Consider the following 13,992-nt stretch of genomic DNA (forward strand, 5'->3'; position numbering starts at 1 on the left):
CGTGAGGGGGAAGAGGGAGCAGAAAGAAAACGGGGAGACGCAGTTGTGTTGTGGTCAGAAAAGGGAGGAAAAAGGAAAATATATGGAGGAGAGAAAACAGCAACAGAAGTCCTTTTAGCTGCTAATAGGGGGACCGGACAAGCCGTCCACCAGGCTGTCGTCATCTGCTGCCACCGGTTGCCTAGCAACCCAAAGCTGCTGTTTGCAGGTGGCTCCTTCTTGACAACAAAGCTGGGTGGGGGGCTGCTGCTGCTGCTGCTGCTGCTGCTGCTGCTGCTGCTGCTGCTGCTGCTGCTGCTGCTGACCGCCAACAGTTACAGCCATTTACTGTGCCACCCTGAGCAGAGCTGTGCTGGAACATGAGCCACATGCTCTGGTGAACACAGGGAGCCAGTCAAACGGGGTGTGTGTGTGTGTGTGTGTGTGTGTGTGTGTGTGTGTGTGTGTGTGTGTGTGTGTGTGTGTGTGTGTGGGGGGGGGGGAGAGACTGTGTGGGGTGAGGAACATGCCCATAGAGAGGCGAGCGGGGTTAGAACATGAATATGTGGCCTGTGCATTGTGTGTCCAATTGCAAAAAATGATCTGCAAAACATTCAAGTCACTGGCTTCTTATAACAAGTCGTCATTGAAGGATGATTATTACCATATAAAATGGCAAATATCACTGCCAGTTCATTTATATCGGCTGTAGCGAATTAACGATAATTCTCTGAGTAATTTGCCCAAAGGCCAAACTCAAATTTGGCTGTTGTCTGGCACAACGTGCTCTCTGCTCTTTGGTATCCACGCTCGGCCAAAGACAGTTTATTAAAAAAACGCTAAATCTTTTAGTAAATTATGTGGTTTTGCAGTTCAGCAAGACCAGAGTGGTGAGTTTTGTCTAGAGAGATGATCTCGCTGGTAGCATTCTGTCAGTTTCTTCCCTTTTTCCAGTTAAACTTTCATGCACATATCAATAATTTAAGCATATCTACTTAATCGCTATAAATTGGAACTTGGAAAAAAGTGCGCAAAAAAAGTAGCTAGACCAACATTAGCTCCTTACAAATGTATTTGATAAGACAATTCTATACTCATATTCATATTCAACAAAAAGCTTTCAGACTCAACCGTCATTATGTACAGTGTGTGCAATTATGTGTGCAGTCCTTGTTCATGAACAGGCACAAGTTGCAAAGGCAGAGTCAGATCTGCATGAGAACACAGACACAACAGGAATGCACTTGCATGGATGTGGCAACAAATGAATAGGAACCGACACACAACCTTGGCGGGCTGCCAGGAGCTGCCAAGGACTGTGGCGAACCGGAGAAGTTTGGCACGACGCACAGATGTGCCGTTGGGTCAAACAACACTTTGTTTTTCCTCGCTGGAGTTTCCTCCCTCTTTCTAATGGCACTGTGCCAGAGCCCGTACTTCTGGTTTACTGAGGCTCAATTACTCATTTACTACTTTCCTCTCTCTCTCACACAGAGACACAGACACACACACACAGACACACACATACATACATACAAAACCTGCCATAAACACACACAAACCCTTCATCTGCCTGTGACAGCGCGAGGTCACTGCATGAGTTGTAGTGGTTAAAGAGAGGGGGTAAAGAGGGTGAGTTGGGGGGGGGGCGGGTATAAGCACCCTTTGTTGGCAGCCTCCTCCCTGCCCCTTCCCTCCCTTCACTTCCCCAAAAGTAGCACACAAAGGCTACTTGTCCTGCACTGCCGGTGCCCCACCCCTGTCACCACCCGGCTGCCCGCCACACCAATCCGTCCCCTGCCAAGAAAATGAGCGCACGCCTGTTTTTAAATGGTACCCTCTGTGTGCGTTGGGGCGGGCAGGGCGGGCACTCCAACGCGGGACAAAAGCGGGTGTCAACAGCATCCATGGCACACAACTACGCCGGACCTCCCCCCACCCCCCTCTCCTTTTTCCCGCTCTTTTATTCTTCGCCGTTGCCCAGAGCTACAGAGAGCGCCCGGAGCCCAAGACCGCAGAGGAAGCAGAAGAAAAAAAAAAAAAAACAAAAAAACACAGAGCCGAGTGCAGCGGTGCAGGACGGGTTGGACGCCGAAAATGACTACACGTTGGACTACTTGCCTTCCTCACCGACCACCCAGCCCCCAACCCCCACACACACACACACACACACACACTCTCCTTCTCCCCTCCTCTCGTCTAATCCACAACCCCCACCCCCCCTTCCCACCTCTCCCCATCCACCTACCTCCCTCCCACCTCCCACATGCCAGACTTTATTAGACATCCAGAAAAGAAAACAGGAAACATGCTGCTTGCCTGGAAAATGTTGTCGCCACATTCTTCGTCTTAAAAACTACGCATCGCAGAAGAAAAATTGAGGCGGGTGGAGAGAAAAAAAAAAAAAAAGAGAAGAAGAAATAGCCCAAAAGAGGGAAGTAGAAGACCCTCCGCAATAATCCAAAGGAGGGCGCCCCCCCCACCCCTCGCTCTCTCTCTCTCCCTCTCTTCTCCACCTCCAGCCCCCCTCCCCCTCCCCTGGAGTTGCTCCTCTTGGTCCGGCCCTGTTGGTGAGGGGAAGGTTTTTTTTTTCCTTTTTTTTTTTTTTTTTTTTTTTTAGCGGAGCGATCTCTCACTAAGCCCCCGGCTGCATCATCTTCAGTCCATGCCTTTGAGGGCTGAGAGAGAAAAGCATCATACACCAGCGGCGTGCAGGCTGGTGATCGGATGGTAGCGGGTTTGGAGAAGGTGGGAGGGGGTGGAGATGTTTTTGTCCTTTTTTTTTTCTCTCTCTTCTCTAATCTCCCAGGAAGAAAAGGCTGCGGTTGGGGAGCGCGATGGCTGAAAACTCTCTCTGCCGCTTCCTCTGCTGTCAGCTGCGCAACATCTATTCACTGTGGGTCTCTCTCTCTCTTTTTCTCTCTCTCTCTCTTTAGCTCTTTTCTCCTGCCTTTGTCTTAGGAGATAATACACCAGGAGGGGCAGAAAAAATAAAAAAAAGGATCTTGCGACAGGAAAAAAATAAAAATCTGTCTAAATCAGAAGTGCCAGCTCGTACATGCAGAGCTCTCTGGGCTCGCACAATTTACTCCCTGGCTGCTTTCACTTCATAGAATCTGCACACATAACACACTCGAGCACAATCCCTCCTCCCTTTTTCCCTCCTCCTCCTCCTCCTTCTTCTTCTTCTCCCCTTTTTTATGTTTTATTTCTGATCTGGACTCCACAGTGTTTTAAGAATGCCTGCCCCTTTTTCCCCCCCTCTCTCTCCCTCTCTCTCTCTCAAACACACACACACACGCTTTCGATTCCTCCCAACCTCACATCCCTCACCCTCTCGATTATTTGGTTTCCTCCCCTGCTTTTCCACTTTCATCTAGACCTCAACAACCCACCTCAACAACCCACCTACCACACACACACACACACACACGCACACACACACACACACACACACACACACACACACACACAACCTCACCCCACCCCGGCATTTTGTGGGTTACCGGGGAGAGATTGAAATGGTGACATACACACTTACTCTCCCCTCCCTCGCTCTGAACATGTAATACACACACACACACACACACACCCACACCCACACACACACACAGAAAACACACATGCACACACACTTTAAACCAGAGGAACAATGCAACATTCAAGCTACTCCAGCAATAACATTACAGCTGTAGAGTTGTTGGTTTTTTTGCACCATCAGGGCAGTCATCAGAGCCGAGTGTGTTAAGTTCACAGTTTGGTCCCTGGAGGGAGGAGGAGGGAGGGAGGGAGGGAGGGAGGGGGGAGAGGAGCCAGAGGAGCCAAACTGACAGATCGCTCTGCTGAATGACTGCGAGGACGAACGGCTGAAAAACACCCTGTTTAGAATAACAATGTAACCGGAGCCTCCCTGCAATTCTGCAGCACGGCCAGAGCACAGCGATGCACATGCACATAAATATACACACACACACACACACTCACACACACACCTCACCGGCAGCATGACAGGCGCGACCAATAGACAAAGAGCCCTGCGTGGTCACACGCCAGAACCGATTATCACTGACAGTAAAGAGGAAAGGTGGAACGGCCCGAGCAGTTTTAGCTCAGGGTGTGTGTGTGTGTGTGTGTGTGTCTGTGGGTGTGTTTGTGTGTTTGTTGGTGTGTGTGGATGTGTCCGCCCTGGTGTGAAGGCACTTTTCTATTTTTTTTTGTGCAGAATAATTGTGTGCATCCACTTTAAGTGTGTTTTTTTATTATTTTTTTATGTGGTGTGTGTTTAGGTGACCATCAGGGCTGATGTTTCTCAGCGGGGGAGAGCCCCAACGAGCAGAGACGCGGCACGTCAGCCGAGACGCCTTCTGGAGCAATGACACATCTGAGGGAGTGTGACCATCAAAGGCTGCAGCCCCCACTTCCTGCAAGCCGGCCAGACACACACACACACACACACACACACACACACACACACACACACACACACACACACACACACACACACACACACACACACACACACACACACACACACACACACACACACACACACACACACACACACACACACACACACTTGATGGAGTGTGGGGATACGGCTGCCCCTCTGATCTTTCTCTCTTCAATAACATTAGAGGATGTGCAGGAGAAGGGGGGGGGCTGACTGACAGCAATATGTTAATATGGAACGTGGCAGATCACAGCTCCTCAAAAGATAGAGCCGTTCTGCGAGGTTAGGGATATTTTAATAATAAGAAGAAGAAGAAGAAGGGCGGGCGTATCAGAGAACACCAAGAGATTTTGTGAATGGCCACCGATTACTGCCAGCTCCGTAGGTCAAGAGGTCAATCTGTATTGAGCTCCGACGTAAGTAGTTAAAGATTATATCTGACCTCTGCTGCTCGGTTCACAGGTATTGTTCAGGTTCAGTCCCTTAGCGGATTTTTTTGTGACCGCTTGAATCAGAATGGTTTCATTTTAATAGTATTTTTTTTTTATATAACTGATATGAATTTGAAATAATTTTGATTGTTAGCTTACTGAATTTACTGATGAGCAAATTATGCATAGGGGTTCAGTGAGAATAAAAATGTGCTTAATAGGAATCTTAGCGGCTGCCCTGTTCAAATAGCTCGACTGGAACACATTTTTACCAGAACCTAGTCTATTCCGTAACCTCAGAGCTCCAGAAAACAAATTAGTAGTTTTGGGAATTTAGAGTTTTTATAACTTCTAACTTTTAAAATGGCAAATCAAAAATGTGTCGAACGTGATTAACTCCCTTGCAGAAAGAGAAACTTAAAAAGACAAATGCGTTGACTATAATTTATCATCATTTGGCTAAAGAAAGTGGTTCTGGTCTGGATTGTTGTGCTATAACTGCAGTATCCCTTAAGCTAAAAAAAATAGTAGGTATCTGAAGTCAAAATGGAAAATCGTTCAAATACCGCAAAGGACTGTTTGAATTTGTGTTCATCCTTGTGATCACAACTTCCTAGAAGGACCTGCTCCGTGAAGATATACTTGTGATCTCTCCAGCAGGTGCTATGGCTGAAAATCAGAGAGGCTGATGAGCCCAGAAAGATTCAGGCCTCAGTGGAAAAGCTTTGCTGGACTTCTGGGGATGGGCTACGTGCAGCCACAGGCCGGGTGCAAACAAACGGCTATATGCTCCTGACTCCAGCAGTTGACGTTCATGTTGTTACATGTTTGGAGGGGGCGAGTAAACACTAATGAGAACAGATTTGCACAGCAGGTCCTCTCCCCTCCACACACACACACACACATACACACACACACACCTATACACATACACAAACACACACTTCCTCTTTAAGATGTAGAGCTGCCAGACTTGGGTGTAAACCAGTACTGAAGGCTACGTCTGTTCGCCCCACAGACTCTGTTGCCATAAAGCAAAAGCCACGACCACACCTTTGAGCGTAATCGTTTGTGCCTGCACACACACACACACACCCAGTTACTTCTACAAAACCCGATTCATGACCTGAAATCAAACTGATCACACCTAAAAAGCTCATTATCAAAAGTGTGTCTGTTCAAAGAATCTGTGAGTTTAATCGTTAATTTGAATAAAAGAAATGAAGAAAACCTAGAAGAATGAAAATCTGTGTAAAAATGTGATTAAAAAGCACCATTTACATCTCAAGCATTCTATATTTGTTCTTTTTCTCTTCTTTTGTTTTATTTTGAAACCTTTTCTTGTTTTTTTTAGTGTGAACGAAGCTGTAAAGTCTGGATAAAATTCAGTGTAATCCAATCTGCTCTTTCTTATAAAATCTGGGTCATTTTCTTCATAAAAGAGTAAAAATCCTTAAAAAATATAAAGAAAGAATTCTTTAGCTGCCTTTTTCTAGCGGCGTATTTTTACAGTTTTTTCAAATCAGAGTTGAAGTATTCACAGTTCAGAGTCTACACTCCAATCTGCTGCATGACTTCTTAAAGCCCTGACCTTTAGCACAGTGAGACATCAAGAGCCAAGGTCACGCTTGGAAAGACCTGACAAATGGCCTGAACCTCCTTTACAGTCCGTGTGGATTTACCGTTGAGCGGGAGTCCTCTTCTCCGACCAGCCTAATTATGCTGTAAGCGGCCTTTTCCTGTAAGCGCTGCTGAGAGGAGGCTGGATGTAGAGGAGGCTGGATGTAGAGGCATGTTAAAAAAAAACCTAAAGCACTTTAAGGGATTGTGAGAAAGCGAATGGTAGAAGGAGCCAACCTCCCACTTGGAGTCGAGGGTTCAGCTGACCACTTTACGAGCAGAAGCTCAGGGGTCCGTTTCAGATGCTGGACTCTGGATCTGCTCAGAGCCATGTTAAGAGTTTGCTTTATTTGAATGATTTTTAACTGTTTTAACTCTATCTTGTGGTGTATTACAACGGTTGTGACTTTTTGTAGTTTTAACTCGAGTATGTGCTGCCTCTATCCTAATGTTCAAGAACCCTTTCGGCTCAAGTCCGTATGGGTTTCGCTCCAACGAGGGAAGGCTCTGGCTTGGCTAATCTCCATTATAAGGCTTGGAAAGGACTCAGCCAGACATATCAATGATCTCGGCTGAGCTGGACAGCAAAGCGATAATACACGTGTCTTTCCGTTTAAATATTGGCATTTGTATTTAATGATTCTGTAATTATATAGCAGTGTTGTTTGTGTTATTTATCAATGATTATAAACCCCTTTCAAAAGGTTTGGTCTGTTTTTAAACCAAAATGGAAAACCGAATATCTTCCCTACAGCCTAGAGAACAGGTTTCATTGGATTGTTGTTTCTGTGGAGCAATGATTACCACAAAATAAAATGCATTCATCTTTATAGAATTATCAAAATCATAGACGTAAACAAGGACATCTTTAAAACATAAACTAGACAGTCATTGTTTGTTTATTCGGACTTGACTGCTTGCCCTATCCATGAAGAGCATGGAATTTTTTTTTTTTTACTTAAAAATTAACCAACACAGAGTTTTGTGACCCAGTGCAGCAAGATCATCTCAGCCACAGGTCATTCTGTATGTGTTCGCTCAACAACTTAGTTTAAGAGCTTAAATCAGGAAACAAGCCATATTAACAATGTACGACTTAAATATTATTTTTGCTGCATTAAAAACCTCTAACAGTCCTCTGATATATTATTTTTTCTTTATGCTCAGTGAGACTTATTTTGGGGATTTGGATGGTAAATTGCCTAATCTCTAATGAACTGGACACTCTTGGTGTGACAACCGATGGAAAGAGTGAGCAATAAGCAGAAGTAATGTAGTTTTTGGTGACGCAAGACTAATTTCCCCACGGTGAATATTTATTTAGGAGGCCCCAGGTTTATCCACTGAGAGGCACCTGCCGTGGCAGCAGCAGCCAGGGTAAATAACGCCGCTAGGCATGTATGCAGACACACACACACACACTCACTCACACAAGAGCCCCCCCCCATGCCCCCTCAGCAGCGGTCCAGATAACAACCCCTGAGTCAACACTGCCACTCTCTGCTTTTGTTTTCTCTGCCTCCCCCCTCCTCTCTTCCCCTCCCACGTTCCAATCCCTGCGGTACCGCGAGGACCGGGGCTGAAAGGATGTCGGGATGAGGGACAGCGAGATAGTGAAAGAGAAAGAAAAAGAGAGAGAGAGAGAGAGAGAGAGAGAGAGAGAGAGAGAGAGAGAGAGAGAGAGAGAGGCTAAATTACAGCATGGGAATGCAAATGAGTGCATTTTTATTTAGGGGGTAAGCCGAGAGAGGGCACGCAGGCTTTATTTTCCAGGCAGGAACGGCCCCCATGTGGCCCCTGGATCAGTTGCAGCTACAGCGAAAGGAAGAAAAACGAACATTCTCACTCTGCCTTTTTTTTTTTTTTTTTTTTTTTTTTTTTTTTACTCCGGGAGGAATAAAAAAAGAAATATCACAAATACAAAACCCACAACTCTCAGAGGCTGGTGCAGTCATAAAATAAAATTATATTCTGCTATGCTTTCACGCCGCCGCCACCACCGCTGCCTCCTCCTCCATCCACTCCCTCCTGCTACTCCCCCCCGGAGAGACACACTAAAGTTGCTGAAATATGGGCGCAAACCAACACTGCCACCTCCTCCTCCCCCTCCTCCCCCCATCTGAAAAAAAAAAACAAAACACAGTGAGAAAGTGAGCGTGAGCCAAGAGTGGGAAAGGGACGGGGACGGAGGAAACGGGGTGAGCCAGCTGCAGGTGGTCTCCAGATGTGGTGGCTCTGGGGGACTGGCCACTCTGGCGCTGTTAAGGGCGACTCGGGGGCTCCCTCCTTCCTCCCCCTTTTCCTCCCAATGCTCCTCCTCCTCCTCCTCCTCCTCCTCTCTCAGTGACAGGAGCCATCTGGCCTGGCAGAGAGAGTGGAGACGCAGCAGCGAGTCCCCACCCTCCCAAGTGTGGCCCCTGCGTGCCATTCAGTAGAGTGCACGAGTAAAAAAAAAAAAAAATGCATTTGCGCACACACACACACACACACACACACACACACACACACACACACACACACACACACACACACACACACACACACACACACACACACACACACACACACACACACACACACACACACACACACACACACACACACACACACACACACAACTCCCGCTTCCCCCAACCCCGCCAAAAGCTGTCACATGGCCATTAACCCATCGAGGCTTCGGCCCAGCTGTGCTCCATTAGGATAAATACGCCGGGGTCGCGGGGTCTCGTCAACCAGGAGTCAGCCATCAGACACTATGAGGTGTCCACTTACAGCCTTTTAAAGCTCACTTTGCTAAAGAGTTACAGCCATTTTCATCATCATACCACCCCCCCCTCCCTCCGCTTCATCTCCTACACACTCTGGAAAGAAACTCCCACCCACCTCCTCATCCACCCTCGCAGATGATATTCCACACTCTCTGGCTGAGCAGACCCTCCTTCCCCGCTCCACCCACCGTAACCCCCCAAAACCCCACTGTAACTGGAGTTTGCGTTCCGGGCCACACGATACGCCACCTGGAACACCCGACACCTCCGAGCTACACCGATGCTGCCCCACTTTGGGTGTATTTCACTTAAGCTAAAGCGCAATTACCTACAAGTGACAGGATTTTATCGAATAAGGAAAAAACAAAAAACGAACGCAGAGGCTCGAAAACATTTCCTGGAACACACATCATTGGACTGGTTTTATTTCCTAGGAAAATAAAATAGCTTCACCCTCCCTCTGCAATTGTCAGTCATTACAACTCTGTTAAGAATACTTTTGGAAAAGGTTAGCCAGTTAAAGCTCTGGCTGCTTGGTTCTTTGTACGGCTGGGGAATACTCTTAAAAGGATTCCTGAGTAATTGTCTATGCTGCAGTAGAAATTGGGAATGGAGGAAAATGGACCGTAATGACTGAAAGGGTTCAGGGTAGTAGCAACCTAATGGCCGATGGGAGCGGAGCAGGGTTAATGCTGCACTGTTCTCTCGGATATTACTGAACGAATAAAAACACTCCATGATCTATTAGCATGTACAACATACCAACCAGGGGAGGAGGGGCTTGACCCCTGAGTAGTTTTTATTTATTTCATGTATTCATTATCTTAGCATCTGCTCTCTGGCATAAAGGAGGCTCTTTTAAGTCTCTGTCCTTCAGGAAGACAGCATTCAGCTAGGTTGTTAGACAAATGTCAGGGAAAAGGTGGACACACAAATATTCTAATGTGACCAAAATGTCCTAAAGCAGAAAGAAAAAAGAAAGCCTCATTTTTTTTCCCCCTCTTATTCTTGCTGCACATTTGATATGCTCTATGATGGGAGATGTTCTGAGGGTCCCCGCTGTGTTTGCTGGCTGCGGAGCTGAATGAATGGCAACCAGTAGCATTGATTGGCAGCGTGGGCCGCAGATCAAACCACAGGACAAAGGAGCAGGCAGGGGGACAATGGAAGAACACAGTGGGCCACATGGGAAACTAATGACAACCGGTCGATCAGGACGACCACAACCGACCACAGGCACACTGGTATCCGGGAAAGGAACGGACCTCACAACATGCGGCTGGAGCAGGTTAGCTTCACAACGAGTTAGCCCACTGAGGGCGGTCAAAGGAACGAGTTCTTCCAGGAGAAAAAACAAAAACATCCACAGGAACACAGATTACTGTTCTACTTCTTTATTCTGTTCTTTCATCTCCTCTTTATCTCACTCTTTTTCCTCAACCCCTTGCGTCTGTCTTTCTGTCTGTCTCTCCAAACCTCTCCTCGCCGGCCATAGACCATGAAGAAAGTAAATATGTGTGCGAGGTTAACCTTTGAAATACGCTGGCAATGAGATCTGCCGCTCTTTACTCTTTTCAGCTGCAAAAAAAAAAAAAAAGAAGAAGAAGAAGAAGAAGAAGAAAACACACACACACACACACACACACACACAAGGTTGGCCACCACTTCAGAGAGGATATTCAATATCCATGAGTTTTTTCATTTCACACTGATGAATAATTCAGGGTGACCTGCCCACCACTGAGTGAGAGAGAGAAAGAGAGGGGGGAGGGAGACACAAAAAAGAAAAAAGGGAGGACTGGGGAGGTGTGCAGAGGTAGTTGTCTGTTTTAGTGGATGCAGCTGTTGCCGTTCGACATGCACAAAACCAATCTCCTCTCCAGCTGCCGGGGAGAGAGGACTAATATGCGGCAGAATTGACGATGGATAATTGGGGAGATTATATCAAAGTGCTGCCATTCTTACAGAGCGAGCGGCGAGCACACATCGCTGCTATCCTGTAAACAAAACGGGACGGGGAGACGGATGGTAGAATAAACATGACGGTGCGATCGCCGGAAATAGCGGAAAGATTTTTCCCAACCTATCATAACATATCATCACACACACACACACACACACACACACACACACACACACACACTCACACACACACACACTCACACACTCACACACTCACACTCCTCGTCTCGCCATTAGTGCTTAGCAGTGACCTTTAGGCCTGTTAAGGAGCATGCAGGAGCCAGTTAACTTTTAATCTAAATTCCAATCAGCCGGCCTCCTGTAATGTGAAATATTTCTTCTCCCCCCCAAAAAAAGAAAGAAGGCTTCTTTCAGTTTGAATTCATTATTTTTTCATTGTGGTAAAACATTTTTTTTATCATTTCAAATCTAATATAGGACCCTTTTAATCTTCAAATAAACACATGTAGAACAAGATGCTTTGTTGAAAAGTGCACTCTATTTTTAAGTAAACTTTTTTCAGGAATTCAGAAAAACGTAATGGACCATCACAAACTGATGTAAAATTGGTCCCTGACATGGATCACAAATACTTTTGAAAAACTCTCTCACACACAAACAAAGCAACGACAGAGAAACCGCTGAACGAAACCTCAAGTAGCCAACTCATCATACTTTTAAAAAGACCCATGATTAATTAACAGCAGAACATGGGAGAAAAAGCCTAAGACTTGAGGCCTACTTTCCGACAAAGGACGGCACTTCTGACCCTGTGGCAGAGGTCAGCTGCTACTACCGCGCACGCACACAAACACACACTCAAGCTGTCACAAGCAGAGGGAGACCAGCTGTTCCTCATTCGCTCGAAGGCTCCGTTCCCTCCGCGGGTTGGCCGGCTTCGCAGAAACCATTAATCCCTCTGTGAGCGCAACCGATGGTTTGGAATGATCAACCATGAGAAAAATGGAGAGGGAGGGGTGATGGGGAGGGGAAGGGGCTCAACAACACTTTTTTCTTTCACTATTTTTTTTTTTTTTTTTTACTGCAGCGGAAAAATAGATTTTCTTGGCCATATTTCCCCGGGGACACAAACAATACAGAGGCCGAGTGGAGATGGAGCGGCAGATAGTTCATGTAACATTTACCAGGTTCTCGGGAAACGGGAGACACATGACAGAAGGGCCGCGCTCTGATAAGGGTTTAAGAATCTGGAGGTGAACAGCGGCCTTTAACGGACGTCAGAGGAGCAAACAGAGCAGTGTAAACAGTTTCATTGTTTTGTATTCTCCATTTGCACTTCAGTAAATTAGATCTGAAATCAAACCCCGACTTTGAGGTTGAAGTGCTGTCTTTCAACTTACATTTGAAGGTGTTGAGAGTGTACAACTCACAGCCATTTTTCTACATAGTTCCCACATTTTTAAACAATAAATCAGACCAGTTACATGCAGACATGTCAGGTTTTTCTTATGGTTGTATAGTTGTATGATCTTATTCCAACTGATCATTCTTTTTACTGTCTGAAGACCAGACTGAAGTGAAAAGGCCCTGAAACAAGTGTCTGCTGGTATCTGTGGGTCAAAGTCTTCAGACAATCAAATTAGGACCAAATTGTAAATGTGATGAGATTATTATTTTATTTTTTGTTAACTTGTCTGTACCATAAAATAAGAAAGCAATGAACTCAAAAAGCTACAGTTTAACTGTCCCTCTGGCAGGTGAAAACACTCAAATGAAAGCTGGAAGTCAGCACTTTAACCTCACATTCATTATTTCATGTGAAATTCAAAGTGTTGGAGACAACCCCAATAATGACAATATAAGTAAATAAGTTAAAAAAAAGTTTAAAAAATCCACAATATTTTAGTTATTGTGGATGTTTTTAGTTTTCTTTTTTTTTAACTTATTTAATATTCTTTACTGTTTTATTACTTATTTATAATACTTGTTTCGATCTTGTTTTTTTACTATGTCTCTTGTTTGCACTATACTCTCTGCTGCTGTAATCCTGTAAATTTCCCCGCTGCGGGACTAATAAAGGATTATCTTATTTTATCTTATCTTATCAAAATGCACGCTGTTTTCACACTACGAGCGACACCGCCACAGGTTACTAGTCAGTGACATGAAGATAGAAACGACACTTGCTGCTGTGTGACTGGCGTGATGCGCTACAAATCAAAGTTGAGCTGGTCAAATAAAGCTGTAAGCCGTCCACCTCTTAACAGGTCTTGCACATTTGAATAGGCATAGTCTGAATATATAGACTACATCAATGCATACACGTGGCGTTGTGTGGTATTAATAGTAGAGCAGTTAGACTGATTAGTATACAGCTACACTCCCTCTAACAACCCCTGACTGATGCCATGTGAGCTGAAGCCTCTTGTGTGTCTCCACTCATTCATATCAGAGGGATTAGTGAGGATGACACAGACTCACAGTGACGTGGGATGCCTGTATAGTAGCATGCACACAGAAACATATCAATAGCACTCTCACACACACACACACACACACAGGCACACAGATGGCCAATAGCATTTCCCCACTCTAATTCTCAGCCTATTCCTAGACAGGTAACGTAAGATTAGACCATGACAGATTACCGCATCGACAACCACAAGAGAGGAAGGGGTCAATAAACGGTGCAGTCAGGAAGTAGTAGGACGGTGATACATTCTTGTTGTGCTACCTCTTCATCTTTAGATTGGGGTGTTTGTTTCGGGGTAGAGTGGGGTCTTCTATGGGTGAAACACATAATCAGTTGGACTGAGGTCAG

The 13,992-nt window shown here is 45.7% G+C and overlaps 1 protein-coding gene across 6 annotated transcripts in view; it reads right to left on the reverse strand.

Moving 5' to 3' along the window:
• The window catches only part of LOC129091133 (C-terminal-binding protein 2), a 97,689-nt gene that overhangs the window by 27,239 nt on the left and 56,458 nt on the right, over positions 1-13,992 (reverse strand). Inside the window, exon 1 of one of the 6 annotated variants that reach the window (XM_054598628.1) lies at positions 2,299-2,427. The exons of the other annotated variants lie outside the window; for them this stretch is intronic. Coding sequence (XP_054454603.1) covers positions 2,299-2,320 — 22 coding nt within the window. The 5' untranslated portion in view covers positions 2,321-2,427. Of the gene's footprint in view, positions 1-2,298; positions 2,428-13,992 lie in introns of those variants that run through there. 6 annotated transcript variants of the gene reach the window in all.

This window comes from Anoplopoma fimbria, chromosome 5 (genome assembly GCF_027596085.1).
Source record: "Anoplopoma fimbria isolate UVic2021 breed Golden Eagle Sablefish chromosome 5, Afim_UVic_2022, whole genome shotgun sequence".
NCBI lineage: Eukaryota > Metazoa > Chordata > Actinopteri > Perciformes > Anoplopomatidae > Anoplopoma > Anoplopoma fimbria.